Genomic DNA, 14,387 nt, shown 5'->3' on the forward strand with positions numbered 1-14,387 from the left:
AAGAGAAGAAAAATAAGTTTTATTACACTCACCTGGGGGACGGTCCAATTCGGTCCGGTCCAATGGATGTCGCTGGTCCGGGTCTGGCGCCTCCCATCTTCATACGATGTCATCATCCTGCTTCCTTCATGGTGCGCTCTTGCGCAGGCGTACTGATCTGCCCTGTTGAGGGCAGAGCAAAGTACTGCAGTGCGCAGGTGCTGGACCTCTCTGACCTTTCCCGGCGCCTGCGCACTGCAGTACTCTGCCCTCAACAGATCAGTACGCCTGTGCAGGAGCGTGGCATGGAGCAAGCAGGATGATGACATCGCATGAAGATGGGAGGCGCCGGACCTGGGACCTGCGACACCCATCGGACCAGACGCCCCCGGGTGAATATAATAAAACTTATTCTACTTCTCTTTCAGGTCAGACCAGGGGCTTATCTACAGCATTATAGAATACTGTAGATAATCCCTGAAAGGTGGTGGGCGCATCTTATAGCAGCAAAACGAGGTGACAGGTTCCCTTTAAGGTGCATTTACAGTACAAGTAAAAGAGGGTTGTTAAAAATGCTCATTTCATGATTACCTTGCCATGTAAACAGGCTGCCGATCACCCAATGAAAGAGCAAAAATGCGCGCTCATCGTGTGAAATAATCTTTTGTGCAGCACAGTGTAAACAGCATGCACACTGAATAGAACGATGGCAGCTTATGCACATTGAGTGATCTAGGATAATGTAGATAACGCAGGATGCACTGTTTGCTTTGGTCATTCAAAGAGAGTCCCGATCATTAAAAGCTTTCCGATCGGCGGTCATATCGTGCCATCTGTCAATCGGTTTAAATGGATCCTTACTTATTTCCATTGATTTTATTGATTACTATTGGTAGTGCAACTCAATCTCATTCAACCACCAAAGATTGAGCTGTAATCCCAATAACAGCCCGTGCAAAGTCTAACTGTTTTCTAATCAAACCCAGTGATAACCAATTGAAATAATGCAATAAGACATAGATGGAATGATAACGCTTTTTTTAGAACTAATGATTTGCTGAAAAGTGCCACTCCATGGGACAATACATGTATTTTAAACCTGCTTTTAAATGTGCAAATTGCATCTTCAGAGAGGAAAAGGACTTGAACTCTAGCGCCACCTACTGGAAGTAGCAATCCTAAGAGAGAATATTGACCCTTTATTGAGCCTTGCCACATGACTTTGGAAAAACAGCCGATCCAGAATCTCAGTTTGGAGACTCATGTTTTAGGATCTTGCCCCTACTCAGTGCAAAGCATGAGATCTGATTTGGCTGCATGAGAGGCCTCTGACTGGGGTATAAGGGCTAACGTCTCCCCTTTTGTCTCCTTACCTTGGCATGTCAGGCATGTCACTTTCCAGGAGAAATCTTAACCCTTAAACCCACTTTTCCAAGTCTTTTAGGGTATAATACCAATAAGCTTATTTAGGGGTCCGTAAAAGGTTACAGCTTCTCTTAAAGATTTAGCTTTTGGAAAATGCAATATTAATAATAATAAACCAGAGCACATCAGTGTCCTGTGATGTGGAAAGCAAAATGTGAATATTGCATGTGAAAACGCTCTACAGTTGGAAGCCACGGGAGAGAAATAGGTTAAAATGATAAACCAGCAGGCTGCCGGATGCACTAAAGTAGAAAAAAACTCAAGAAAAACTGTCCAACCTACAAAACACACAATTGATTTGTCCTTTCTCGTGATTTATGTAGAAACCGATAACGATGTGATGCACAGATGACTGGCTAAAGACAAAGCTATTAAGTGCTGTCCTCTAGAAAGGGAAGCACAGATGTAAGTTTAATAAGCATCTGCTGCCAAGACCTAAAGATGGTTGGCAGCTTCCAAGAATGACACATTTCCAACCACATGTTCCATAATTCATTTGCATCTTTTCTGCATTTCTTTCATCTCATTGTTCTACGGGAAACCTTCATAAGTCTTTTTTTTTTGCACAGTAAATTCTAATTTTACTGCTATCCAAGCTTTGTTTTTGGACATGTAAAGAACCAGGTTTATAAAGTCCCATTGGTTAACATCACAAAGGGAAAACTGGCAAGGATAAAAAAAAGAGCAAGAACTTCTCAAAGAAGATCAATCTCAGAGAATACATGAGACTTTCTTCAGGTATGAAATATGTATGTTAGTTCTATGAAAGTCCATGAGATGACCATGGGTTGTGGATGGTGTTGTTTGTACTCATTGACAATGGAGTTGCCACATTGCTCTAGGTACCAAATACTGATTTTCTGATAGATGTTCATACTCCTTTACCAAATAGCATTTTTTTGGTAAATATACTATGCAATATACCATGAAGCAGCCAATATACTCCAATGGAAAATATGTAGTCCTCTCTCCTATGTAGTAAAACACGCATGTGACCTGAATCCTAAAGCATGAAGAGAATCCATAGCGCAAACCAGCATATGCTAAAAAGTGCATTTAATAAAGCACCACTTCAGCATTTCTTTTATTTCAGCATTGGAGTGGTGTAACGCAAGTTCCCTGATCCTAGTATTACACTTACCAGCCACCGTCTTTAGCTGTTCCGGGCAACGCTCAGGTCCTTTCCTGGGTTGCCACCTTGTGACCGCAACTCATGACTGTCTGGAAGTCAGATGTAAAGGTCACAAGCTCTCTATGTAAGTTTGGGAGCGCCTAACTCTGGCTCTCATAGACTTGCATTTTAAGATTGTGACGTAGCTTCCGAGTTACGTCCACTCAGAAGCCACGCTCACAAGATGGTGCCGTGGGACCACACTGGCGTCAAAAAACGGTGTAGACACTGCAAGGTGAGTATGTGACCAGGGGCAGGGGACTTACGCTTAAAGCACCACTCCAGCATTGAAAAGAAAGCACTGGAGCGGTGCTTGAGGTAAAGATAATGGTGGATGCATCTTTTAATTGGAACCTTTACACATAGGCTGAATTTATCCCCCTGTCTATGAGTTATGAGATCGCGTAAAAGTTCTTCATTTCCCAAGATTCTGATGTATTTTAAATAGAGAGGAGCAAAGAAATCTGGGTGGAAAATGAATTTTAGAAGAATCTTGCAAAAGTCAGCATTTGCGAAAATGCAATTTTTTTTGTAATATGCATCCGCACGGATAAGTCTTTGGCCACTATTATGACACTCTGATGACACACTGATGACACTCTGATGACCTCTGATGACACACTGATGACACTCTGATGACCTCTGATGACACACTGATGACATTCTGATAACAAACTGATGACAACGGACGACAATCTGATGACACACTAATGAGACACTGATGACACTCTGATGACACATTGATGACACACTGATGACACTCTGATGATACTCTGATGATACTCTGATAACTCACTGATTACAACGGATGACAATCTGATGACACACTGATGATACACTGATGACACTCTGATGACACACTGATTACACTCTGATGACAGTCTGATGATACCCAGATGACACATTGATGACACACGGATGGCACACTGATAACACGCTGATGACACACGGATGGCACACTGAGAACATGCTGATGGCATGCAGATGGCACACTGATAATATGCTTATTACACACTGATAATATGCTGATTACACACTGATGACAAACGGATGGCACACCGATAACAAACTGATGACACACTGATTACGTTCTGATGACACTATGGTGACTCTCTGATGACACACGGATGGCACACTGACACATTGATTGCACTCTGATGACACACTGATGACACTCTGATGGCACACTGATGACACACTGATGAGACACTGATGACACTCTGATGACACTCTGATGACACACTGATATGAGACACTAATGACACACTGATTGCTCTCTGATGACACACTGATTACACTTTGACGCACAGATGACACACTGCACTCTGATGACACACTGATGACACTCTGATGACACGCTGATGACAAATGGATGGCACACTGGTAACACACTGATGACACACTGATGACACTATGATTACAGTCTAATGACACACTGATGACTCACTGATTACACTATGATGACAGTCTAATGACACCTGGATGACACACTGATTACAGTCAAATGACACAGTGAAAACACACTGATGACACTCTGATGACACGCTGATGACAAATGTATGGCACACTGGTAACACAGTGATGACACTCTGATTACACACTGATTACAGTCTAATGACACACTGATGACTCACCGATTACAGTCTAATGACGCACTGATGACACACTGATGACACTCTGATTACACTATGATGACAGTCTAATGACACCTGGATGACACACTGATGACACACTGATTACAGTCTAATGACACAGTGATGACTCACTGATGACACACTGATGACACACTGATTACAGTCTAATGACACAGTGATGACTCACTGATGACACACTGATGACACACTGATTACAGTCTAATGACACAGTGATGACTCACTGATGACACACTGATGACACACTGATTACAGTCTAATGACACAGTGATGACTCACTGATGACACACTGATGACACACTGATTACAGTCTAATGACACAGTGATGACTCACTGATGACACACTGATGACACTCTGATTACACTATGATGACAGTCTTATGACACCTTGATGACACACTCATGACACTCTGATGACACACGTATGGCACACTGAAAACACGCTAATGACACACGGATTGCACACTGATGACACACTGATTACACTATGATGACAGTCTAATGACATCTGGATGACACACTGATGACACATGTAAGGCACACTGATCACACACATGACACACAGACATATACGTATAGAAATATGTCTGTGTATCCCAAAGATCCCCTTGCTTCTTCCTCTAGTCGGGATGATGTGTGACCACTGCAGTCGATCAGTGACCACATCCCTTCCCTCTAGAAGAGAAAGAAAAGAGGCTGGTGAGCTGTCCAGGACAGTAGTGGGAGGATCAGCAGGTGAGAATATTTCCTTTGTTTGTTGACCACGCTGTTCCTGCTCGTTAAAAAAGAAGTGTTTAACAGTCACTTTGGAATGCATTCCAAAAAGCCAGTGAAAAGTTCATGATATATTTGATAAATTGATAATGCCATCATTCACATCCTCCATTTAATATACGTCAATAGCTTCTCACAGTGTATAATTAAAATAACTGAAACTCAAATCACATATCATTTGTTACCAAGTCAGGACTATTTCTATTTTTTGGTTCCATCACAAAATGCCCACCCCTTTTCCAGCATTAATGATTTAATGGGTGGTGGAGGCTTCCACTAGAGCCTCAGCTTTAAGCACTGCCTAAAATGATTAAGTGTCTTTAATTAATTATTATGATATTTAATAACTTTATTGCTGCTTTATAACAAAATATTTACAGTAGAAATGAATAATCTTTCTATATAGTAAGAAGCATAAAAGGGAAAGTCTCACCTCCACCGGAGTAGTTGTTTCACTTTTTAAGATGATTAAGTTTTGAAAACTTTGTCCACTCATTCTTTTGGAATTTCGGTCAGCGATCACAGCCTGTGGGCCCGTCCCCATTGGAATCCCGGTGTTATAAAACATAAATGTGTCACTTCCCGATCCCGCCGTCATACAGGCCTTGTAGCAGTAAGTCTTCGTCAGTGACCCATTGCCCCTAACTTCAATAAAATGAGGTTGCACTTGTAATCCGGCAGGCAGCCTGGTTTCAATGTTATTGTTGGCTGGCTTAGGCATCTCTGTAGGGTCCTGATTGGGAACAGCACAGCAGCATGCACAACAAGGACCAGCATTGCTGTTACATTTGCAGCATTTCAGAATACAAATGACTATTAGGGTCAAAAGGAATAAAAAGGATATTGAGCATAAAGCGATGATCAAATAAAATGTCATTTCGGAATAGTTTGTGCTGTTTCTTTCGTGACGTTGTGAGTCAGGGACTATTTTTGAAATCCTATCCACCACCGCAATGCTTATCGTGGTCGATGAAGACAGCGGTGGCTCCCCATTGTCTTTCACGATGACGGTCACATTGTAGCTTGCAATGACATCATCCACAACTTTCCTTGTAGTCCTTATTTCCCCCGTATGTAAAGACATCTTAAAAAGTTTCGGATCGGTGGCTTTGCCCAAAGTATAAAAAAGCCAAGCGTTTTGTCCCGAATCAACGTCAACTGCAATGACTTTGGTGACGAGGTAGTCGACACCTGCTGCCCGTGGAATCATCTCAATAGATCTTGTACTATTTGTCGGAGCTGGGTACAGAATCATTGGGGCATGATCGTTTTGATCCAAAATGAAAAAATTGACCGTGGCGGAGCTGCTAAGTGGAGGGTTTCCGGCATCTTGTGCTTGAACAACGAAGCGAAATTCTCGAAGTTTTTCATAGTCAAACGACTGAACAGCATATAAAGTGCCATTGTCAGACTTAATGGAAACATAGTTGGAAACTGGAATGCCTTCGACATCACCTTGGAGGATTAAATAGGAGACAAACGCATTCTCATTGGCATCTGGATCCATGGCTTTAACTGAGAAAAGTGAGACCCCCGGAGCGTTGTTTTCCAGCACATACACAGAGTAGGAGGACTCCTCGAACACCGGAGGGTTGTCATTCACATCTGAGATCTGCACATATAGAGTTTTCTGAGACGACAGAGGTGGGACACCAGAATCCGTGGCGGTTACGGTAACGTTATAAGAAGAGCACTGCTCACGATCTAGTTTACCATCCGTTAATAGCTTGAAGGTATTTTTGAATGAGTTTAGCTTAAATGGAAGGTTTGGCTGAATAGTCAGGCTGACCATCTTATTGACCCCCGAATCTTTATCTGTCACACTCATTAAAGCCACAACGGTATCCACTTGGGAGTTTTCAGCTATCGGAGAATAATTGGAAGTCACCACTATCTCCGGAGCGTTATCATTGGCATCGATCACCTCTACTAACACTTTGCAGTGGCCTGTCATAGGAACGGGACCTTTATCAATGGCTTGAACATAAATCTCGTAGGATGAAGACTTTTCATAGTCTAAAACCCCATTCACCCTCACTTCTCCAGTGCTGGGTTCAATATTAAATAACTGCCTTACTTTCTGGGGCGTAAAACTGCTAAATGAATATGTGACTTCCCCATTCGACCCTTCATCTGGATCGGATGCATTCAGCTTAACAACTAATGTCCCGGCTGGTGAGTTCTCCAGCAGACTGGCTTTGTAGGTAGACTTATCAAAAAATGGGGTGTTGTCATTGGTGTCCATCACGCGGATGGAAATTTGGGCCGTCCCAGACTTTGCAGGGTTCCCTCCGTCTATAGCTGTGAGTACTAACCGATGGAGAACATTCTGCTCCCTGTCTAACGGCTTCTTCAGCACTATCTCAATCAGCTTGCTGTTGCCACTGAAAGTCTTTAAATCGAGGGCAAAGTAATCATTGTCGCTGAGCTTGTAGGTCTGGATTGAGTTGGTACCTATATCGGGGTCTTGGGCGCTCTCGATAGGAAATTTGGCGCCGGGCACAGCTGACTCACTAATCTCTAGGTGGTACTCCTCTCTAGGAAATTTCGGAGCGTGATCATTGATGTCTAAAATCTCTACCTCGATATTGTGCACTTCCACAGGGTTTTCTATCACCACCCCCAGGTTGATCAGGCAGGGGGTGGTGGCTACGCACAGGCTTTCACGATCTATGGTCCTATTTACGAATAATACCCCATTGCTCAGGTTCAAATCAAAGTACTGCCTGCTGTTACCGGACGTGATCCGGAAGCCGCGAGTGGGGATCTGCTTCAGGTCCAGACCCAGGTCACTAATCACATTGCCTACAAATGCCCCATGATTTAACTCTTCCTTCACCGAGTATCTAAGCTGCCCTGCAGCCAAGCTCAGGTACACTGACACAAGGAGCCCTATGCACCCCTGGGTGAAAGCCATTGTAGCAGGCAAATAGTGCTCATCTGACCCCTCCCCAAACCTTCCTGACTCACATCCTTTATCCTGTAAGCCCCCAGATATCAAACCGCATCAGGTTACCATGTGTGCAGCGCTGGGCGGGATGCGGCTGGCGCTGAGGGCGGCTGCCTTCCCAATAAATCCATTGCTTTGTTCTGTGCAGAGATCGGTGTGCTCGGGGGTCGCTTCTTCTCCTTGTGCGGGGGGCTGTGCTCTAGGGTACCATGGATTCAGCACCTGGAGGGGGACAGCAGATCGGCGGCGAGGTTGCTTCAGCACCGATGGGGTGGACAGCGCCCAGGAAACACCAGATAATGCCGGGCAGCGCCTGTCATCCAGGGAGCAGCCGGCACCTAGCAGCCGGGGACAGCCTCCGCCATGCAGCCAGGGCTGGGTCTCGGCAGCCGCGCCACGATTATATCCAGCATGGCAGAAATCCGGTCACTGCACGAAGAAATCCACGGTGGAAACGTGCGCTCTCCGGAGCCTGCCCCTCCCCCGGAGCCCCTCCGTGCTGGCACACCATCTCCTGCCAGACCCTCAGCGCAGCAGCGCACAATCCAACCTGTCAGCAGCTCAGGTGCTTCCGACTGCAGTCTCCTTCCGGTGCTACAATGAAGCCCCCCGCGGCCGCACTCAGCACTGTTACCTCAGGGCTGCTGCGTCAGCTCCTCACTGAGACGCCATCATCCCAGCAAGGAAAGACACAACGCGTCATGGCGATGGCTGAGCACAATGTCACAGAAGGGGAGCTGAAGGTTGTGCGCGGTCCTGTGCTGCTGCCGGCATGGCGTCTGCTTTTCAGGAAACTGAAGCCGACAGGAATGAGCCAGACTGTGCAGACCCTCTGCCCCTCATCTGATCGGCGGCAGCGCCGTGTGTGTGACTGGGATAGAACAGCACTTGTGGATCGATAACATTATCATCAGCAGCATTACCAGAATATTATTATAGGGACTTACACAGACATCATTGGAATTAATGGGGGTCCAATACTTATACAGCCCTCATAAATATATAGCTTTAATTTGCCTTATAATAAATTCCCCTACCATTTTCCCTATCCTGCTCATCACGTGATCTGTCATTTTTTTTTCTTTACCTGGTAATGTTTCGCTTGCGGAACATCACAGGAGGATGGTCCCATAGTCACCTACCCACAGCTTATAACCACCTCCATCCCCGAAACAAAACGCCATCAGGGGGCGCCATTGTGGTCATTTACCGCAGCTTCTGTTACCGCCATCCCATGATGATGTCTTGTTTCAGGGGGATGGAGGAGTGACCGCAGCTTCAGTCGCCAGCATCATCTCTGCTTCTGACAATGTCACCTCTTTCCTTGAAACGAGAGACGTCATCAAGGAGCATTAATAAAAGAAAAGGGGAGACAGGGCGCTTCCAATGCGTAGGTCTGTATGGAAAGTAGATGATTGCACAGCAAGTGTTAGGCTCACCTGATAGGGTTGTGAGAGTCACAACACCTATAATCGCATAAAACAGCTGCAGCAGTCTGCACGAGGTCCAAGGACTTGGTACAAAGAGAAGGCTGGTAGTGCAATAAGAGACTGCGCTGCTGTGGTAGAATTCAAGGTATCTTTATTGCCAATAAAGATACCTTGAATTCTACCACAGCAGCGCAGTCTCTTATTGCACTACCAGCCTTCTCTTTGTACCAAGGGGCGTTAATAGGAGCAGGGTGAATGACGGCAACATCTATCACCGCCCTCAAATGAATCATCATCAGGGGCGACGCGGGTGTAACTCACCCTACTTCTATCACCGTGCCCTGATGACGGTTCATTTGAGGGTGGTGATAAAAGCTGAGGGACAGTGCTGCTGTCGCTCTCCGTACTTCTGTAATCACCCCCTGATGGCTGATTTTGGGCAGTGATAGAATCTGAGGGACAGTGCTGCTTTTCACTCTCCCTACATCTGTCACCGCTCCCTGATGATGGCTCATTTAAGGGTGGTGATAGAAGCTGGGGGACAGTGCTGCTGTCACTCACCCTACTTCTGTCACTGCCCCCTGATGACAGTTCATTTAAGGGCAGTGATAGAAGCTGTGGGGCAGCGCAGCTGTCACTCACCCTGCATCTATCACCGCCCCATGATGACGGTTCATTTGAGGGTGGTGACAAGCTGTGAGGTGGCGCTGCTGTCATTCACTCTACTTCTGTCATCGCCCCTGATGACGGTTCATTTGAGGGTGGTGATAGAAGCTGTGGGGCGGCATTGCTGTCACTCACCCTGCATCTATCACCGCCCCGTGATGAAGGTTCATTTGAGGGCAGTGACAAGCTGTGGGGCGGTGCTGCTGTCACTCACTCTACTTCTGTCATCGCCCCTGATGACGGTTCATTTGAGGGCGGTGATAGAAGCTGTGGGGTGGCGCTGCTGTCACTCACCCTGTTCCAATATCACCACCCCCTGATGATATTTCATTTGAGGGAAAGAAGAAACGGGGACAAAAGTGGCCACTGAAGTTGTGGGTGGTAGGGATAGATGTGTGGTGGAGGCCACTGAACGTGCAGTCACTTATCCATCACAGCTACTGAACCAGGATGTCATCAGGAGAAGAAGGTGACAGAAGCTGTGGTGAGTGACCACAACCCCTTGATGATGTCCTGTTTCAGGGGTGATAGAAGCTGTGGGGAAGCCACCATGAGGCCATCCTCTTGTGACATCCTGTTTGAGACTCTCCTCAAACAAAACATTACAAGACAGAAAAAACAAATACAGATATAGAGAATGGCAAGACCGAGAATGAAAGAGAAATTTATAATAAAGCAAATTACAAAAATGGTTAGGGGTAAAAGATACATGTTTATAAAGGAAATTCTAGGTATCGGACCCCCTTTATAAGGCTTAGTTGTGCACACATCCACATATGCTCTTATAAGATATCCAACCTCAACCTCTATGATTACTCATTGAAATAGAAGAATATATTGACATATTGTATGCAACTATGGAAAAATAAGATAGTCATCCATAGCCATCCATAGAGCACATCGCGTATCTGCAAGTATATCAAGTACTTAGGGGGGCTATCCACAAGACTGCCTTCTATACTGGGAGGAGAGCGGTGCTGATGACCATGTGTTTGTACATATGTGCCAGGACCAGAGCATGAAGGCCAGGTATTATGCACCTTTCCTGATCATGACATGCCAATATTATTTTGTGTCTAGTGTTGAGCATTCCAATACTGCAAATATCGGGTATCGGCCGATATTCGCTGTGTCAGAGTTCCGATACTGAGTTCCGATATTTTTACAGTATCGAATACCGGAATCGGAAGTTCCCATAATGCAATGAGCCAGTTGTGTTAGCCATGTTAACTAATGGCATGGCTGTGATTGGCTGCTGAAATGATGTCATCATGATGCGCGGTCTGTGCGGGCCTGCCGGGGGTCTGTGCGGGCTGCCGGGGGTCTGTACGGGCCTGCCGGGGGTCTGTGCGGGCTGCCGGGGGTCTGTGCGGGCCTGCCGGGGGTCTGTGAGGGCCTGCCGAGGGTCTGTGCGGGCTGCCGGGGGTCTGTGCGGGCCTGCCGGGGGTCTGTGCGGGCTGCCGGGGGTCTGTACGGGCCTGCCAGAGGTCTGTGCGGGCTGCCGGGGGTCTGTGCGGGGCTGCTGGGGGTCTGTGCGGGCCTGCCGAGGGTCTGTGCGGGCTGCCGGGGGCCTGTGCGGGCCTGCCGGGGGTCTGTGCGGGCTGCTGGGGTCTGTGCGGGCCTGCCGGGGGTCTGTGCGGGCCTGCCGGGAGTCTGTGCGGGCCTGCTGGGGGTCTGTGCACAGACCCCCGGCAGCCCGCACAGACCCCCGGCAGGCCCGCACAGACCCCCGGCAGGCCCGCACAGACCCCCGGCAGGCCCGTACAGACCCTCGGCAGGCCCATACAGACCCCCAGAAGCCCGCACAGACCCCCGGTAAGCCCACACAGACCCCCGGCAGGCCCACCCGCACACACACACGCACAGTCTCTGCCCACGCACCACCCACACTCTTCCCCCCTCCCGAACTGGATGTGCAAGGAAAGAAAGGGTTTATTTTCATTCCGATATTTGTGCCCCATTGACTTGCATGGGTTTCCGGTATCGGAATCGGCGATACCCGATATTTTTGGGGTATTGGTCCGATCCAATCCGATATTTCCCGATATCGGAAGGTATCGCTCAACACTATTTGTGTCCCAGTAGTTAGTGTATCGGCGACATCATCAATGACATTCATGTTGGGATGCATATTTGGACAACACATTTAACCCCTTTACCCCAAGAGTGGTTAGCATGTTAATGACCAGGCCAATTTTTAAAATTCTGACCACTGTCCATTTATGAGGTAATAACTCTGGAACACTTCCATGGATCCCGGTGATCCGGTGATTCTGACATTGTTTTCTCGTGACATATTGTACTTCACAATAATGGTAAAATTTATTTGATAAGACTTGCGTTTATTTGTGAAAAAAATGAAATGGAAATTTGGTGAAAATTTCAAAAAACTTTCAATTTTCCAACTTTGAATTTTCATGCCCTTAAATCACAGAGATATGTCACACAAAATACTTAATCATTAACATTTCCCACATGTTTACTTTACATCAGCACAATTTTGAAACCAAATTTTTTTTTGTTAAGAAGTTATAAGGGTTAAAATTTAAACAGCGATTTCTCATTTTCACAACACCATTTTTTTGTATGGACCACATCACATTTGAAGTCACTTTGAGGGGTCTAGAAATTAACCAAAAGTGACACCATTATAAAAACTGCACCCCTGAAGGTACTCAAAACCACATTCAGGCTATGTGCCCACGTTGCGTGTTAAAATGCACACTGAAAACCGGACTCCTTCCCAGAAATCACGCATTATTTTCCTTGAGATTTCACCGCGATTTTACCGAGATTCTGTTGGCGATTTTGCCACGATATTCACAAGCACTTTCCAAGCGATTTGAAGCATCGCTTGGAAAGTGATTGACAGGTTGGTCACACTCGTCAAACATAGTGTTTGACAAGTGTGAGCAGCTTTTTACTATTGAGGCCGCATAGATAAAATGTTAAAAATGATTAAAAAAAATAAAAAATCGGGGTATATTTACCTTCCGACGTCCCGCGCTGCCATCCCGGGCCTCAGCGTTTCCAGTAATGCCTTGCGAGACCTGTGATGACGTTGGTCTCGCGTTACTATAGCGATCTCGCGAGACTGCTAGAGTCACGCGAGACTACGTCATCACTGGACCGTGCCGCAAGGCATTACTGGGAACGCTTAGGCCGGGAATGCAGCGCGGGACGTCGGAAGGTAAATATACCCCGATTTTTTATTTTTTATTCTTATTTTTACAGGGGTATGGTACCCAGGGACTGGAGGACAGTCTCCTCTCCTCCACACCGTGGGTACCAACCGCACATCAGACGCTTAACTTCCCGCATGGTGGGCATAGCCACATGCAGGAAGTAAGCGATTCTCATGCATTCCTATGGATGCGGAATCGCGGCAATTCTTTGCGATTCCGCACAAAAGAATGATCATGCTGTGATTTTTTTCCCGTGATGCGATTCCGCCGCAGAAAAAAGCGCACCATTAGCACAGCATGTGCGGAATGCCATAGGAATGCATGGGGGGCGGTCTGTACACGATTTTTAAATGTTTTCGCAGCGTTTTCACGCCGAAAATCGCGGCAAAAACGCTTAAAAATCGCATCGTGGGCACACAGACTCAAGAAGTTTATTAACCCTCCAGGTGCTTCACAGGAATTTTTGGAATGTTTAAAATAAAATGAACAATCAACTTTTTTTCACAAGAAAAAATTCAGATCCAATTTTTTTTATTTTCCCAAGGGTAACAGAAGAAATTGGACCCCAAAAGTTGTTATACAATTTGTACTGAGTACGTTGATAACCCATATATGCATATATGCAGGTATACTATTGTTTGGGCGCATGGCAGAGCTCGGAAGGAGCGCTGTTTGACTTTTCAATGCAAAATTGGTTGGAATTGAGATTAAATGCCATGTCGTGTTTGAAGAGCCCCTGATGTGCCTAAACAGTGGAAACCCCCCACAAGTGACACCATTTTGGAAACTAGATCCCCCAAGTTGCTTATATAGATGTGTGGTGAGAACATTGAACCCCCAGGTGTTTCACTAAAGTTTATAACAGTGTAAAAATAAAAAAAACCTTATTTTTTCCACAAACATGATCTTTTAGTCCCCAATTTTTTATTTTCCCAAAGGTAACAGGAGAAATTAAACCCCAAAAGTTGTCCAATTTGTCCTGAGCACGCCGATACCCTATATGTGGGGGTAAATCACTCTTTTGGGCACACAGCCCTAACCCTAATCCCAACCCTAACCCTAATCCAAACCCTAACCCCAACTCTAGCCCCAACGCTAACCCTAACTTTAGCCCCAACCATAACCCTCACTTTAGCCCCAACCCTAACCGTAACT

The 14,387-nt window shown here is 46.1% G+C and overlaps 1 protein-coding gene across 8 annotated transcripts in view; it reads right to left on the minus strand.

Moving 5' to 3' along the window:
• The window catches only part of LOC141083678 (protocadherin alpha-C2-like), a 564,749-nt gene that overhangs the window by 121,656 nt on the left and 428,706 nt on the right, over positions 1–14,387 (minus strand). Inside the window, exon 1 of one of the 8 annotated variants that reach the window (XM_073568061.1) lies at positions 5,435–8,881. The exons of the other annotated variants lie outside the window; for them this stretch is intronic. Within the exon in view, the coding sequence (XP_073424162.1) occupies positions 5,435–7,918 (2,484 nt within the window). The 5' untranslated portion in view covers positions 7,919–8,881. Of the gene's footprint in view, positions 1–5,434; positions 8,882–14,387 lie in introns of those variants that run through there. 8 annotated transcript variants of the gene reach the window in all.

The sequence above is a fragment of the Dendrobates tinctorius genome, unplaced genomic scaffold, assembly GCF_039654945.1.
Source record: "Dendrobates tinctorius isolate UK_male_01 unplaced genomic scaffold, ASM3965494v1 ptg000020l, whole genome shotgun sequence".
Classification (NCBI taxonomy): Eukaryota; Metazoa; Chordata; class Amphibia; order Anura; family Dendrobatidae; genus Dendrobates; species Dendrobates tinctorius.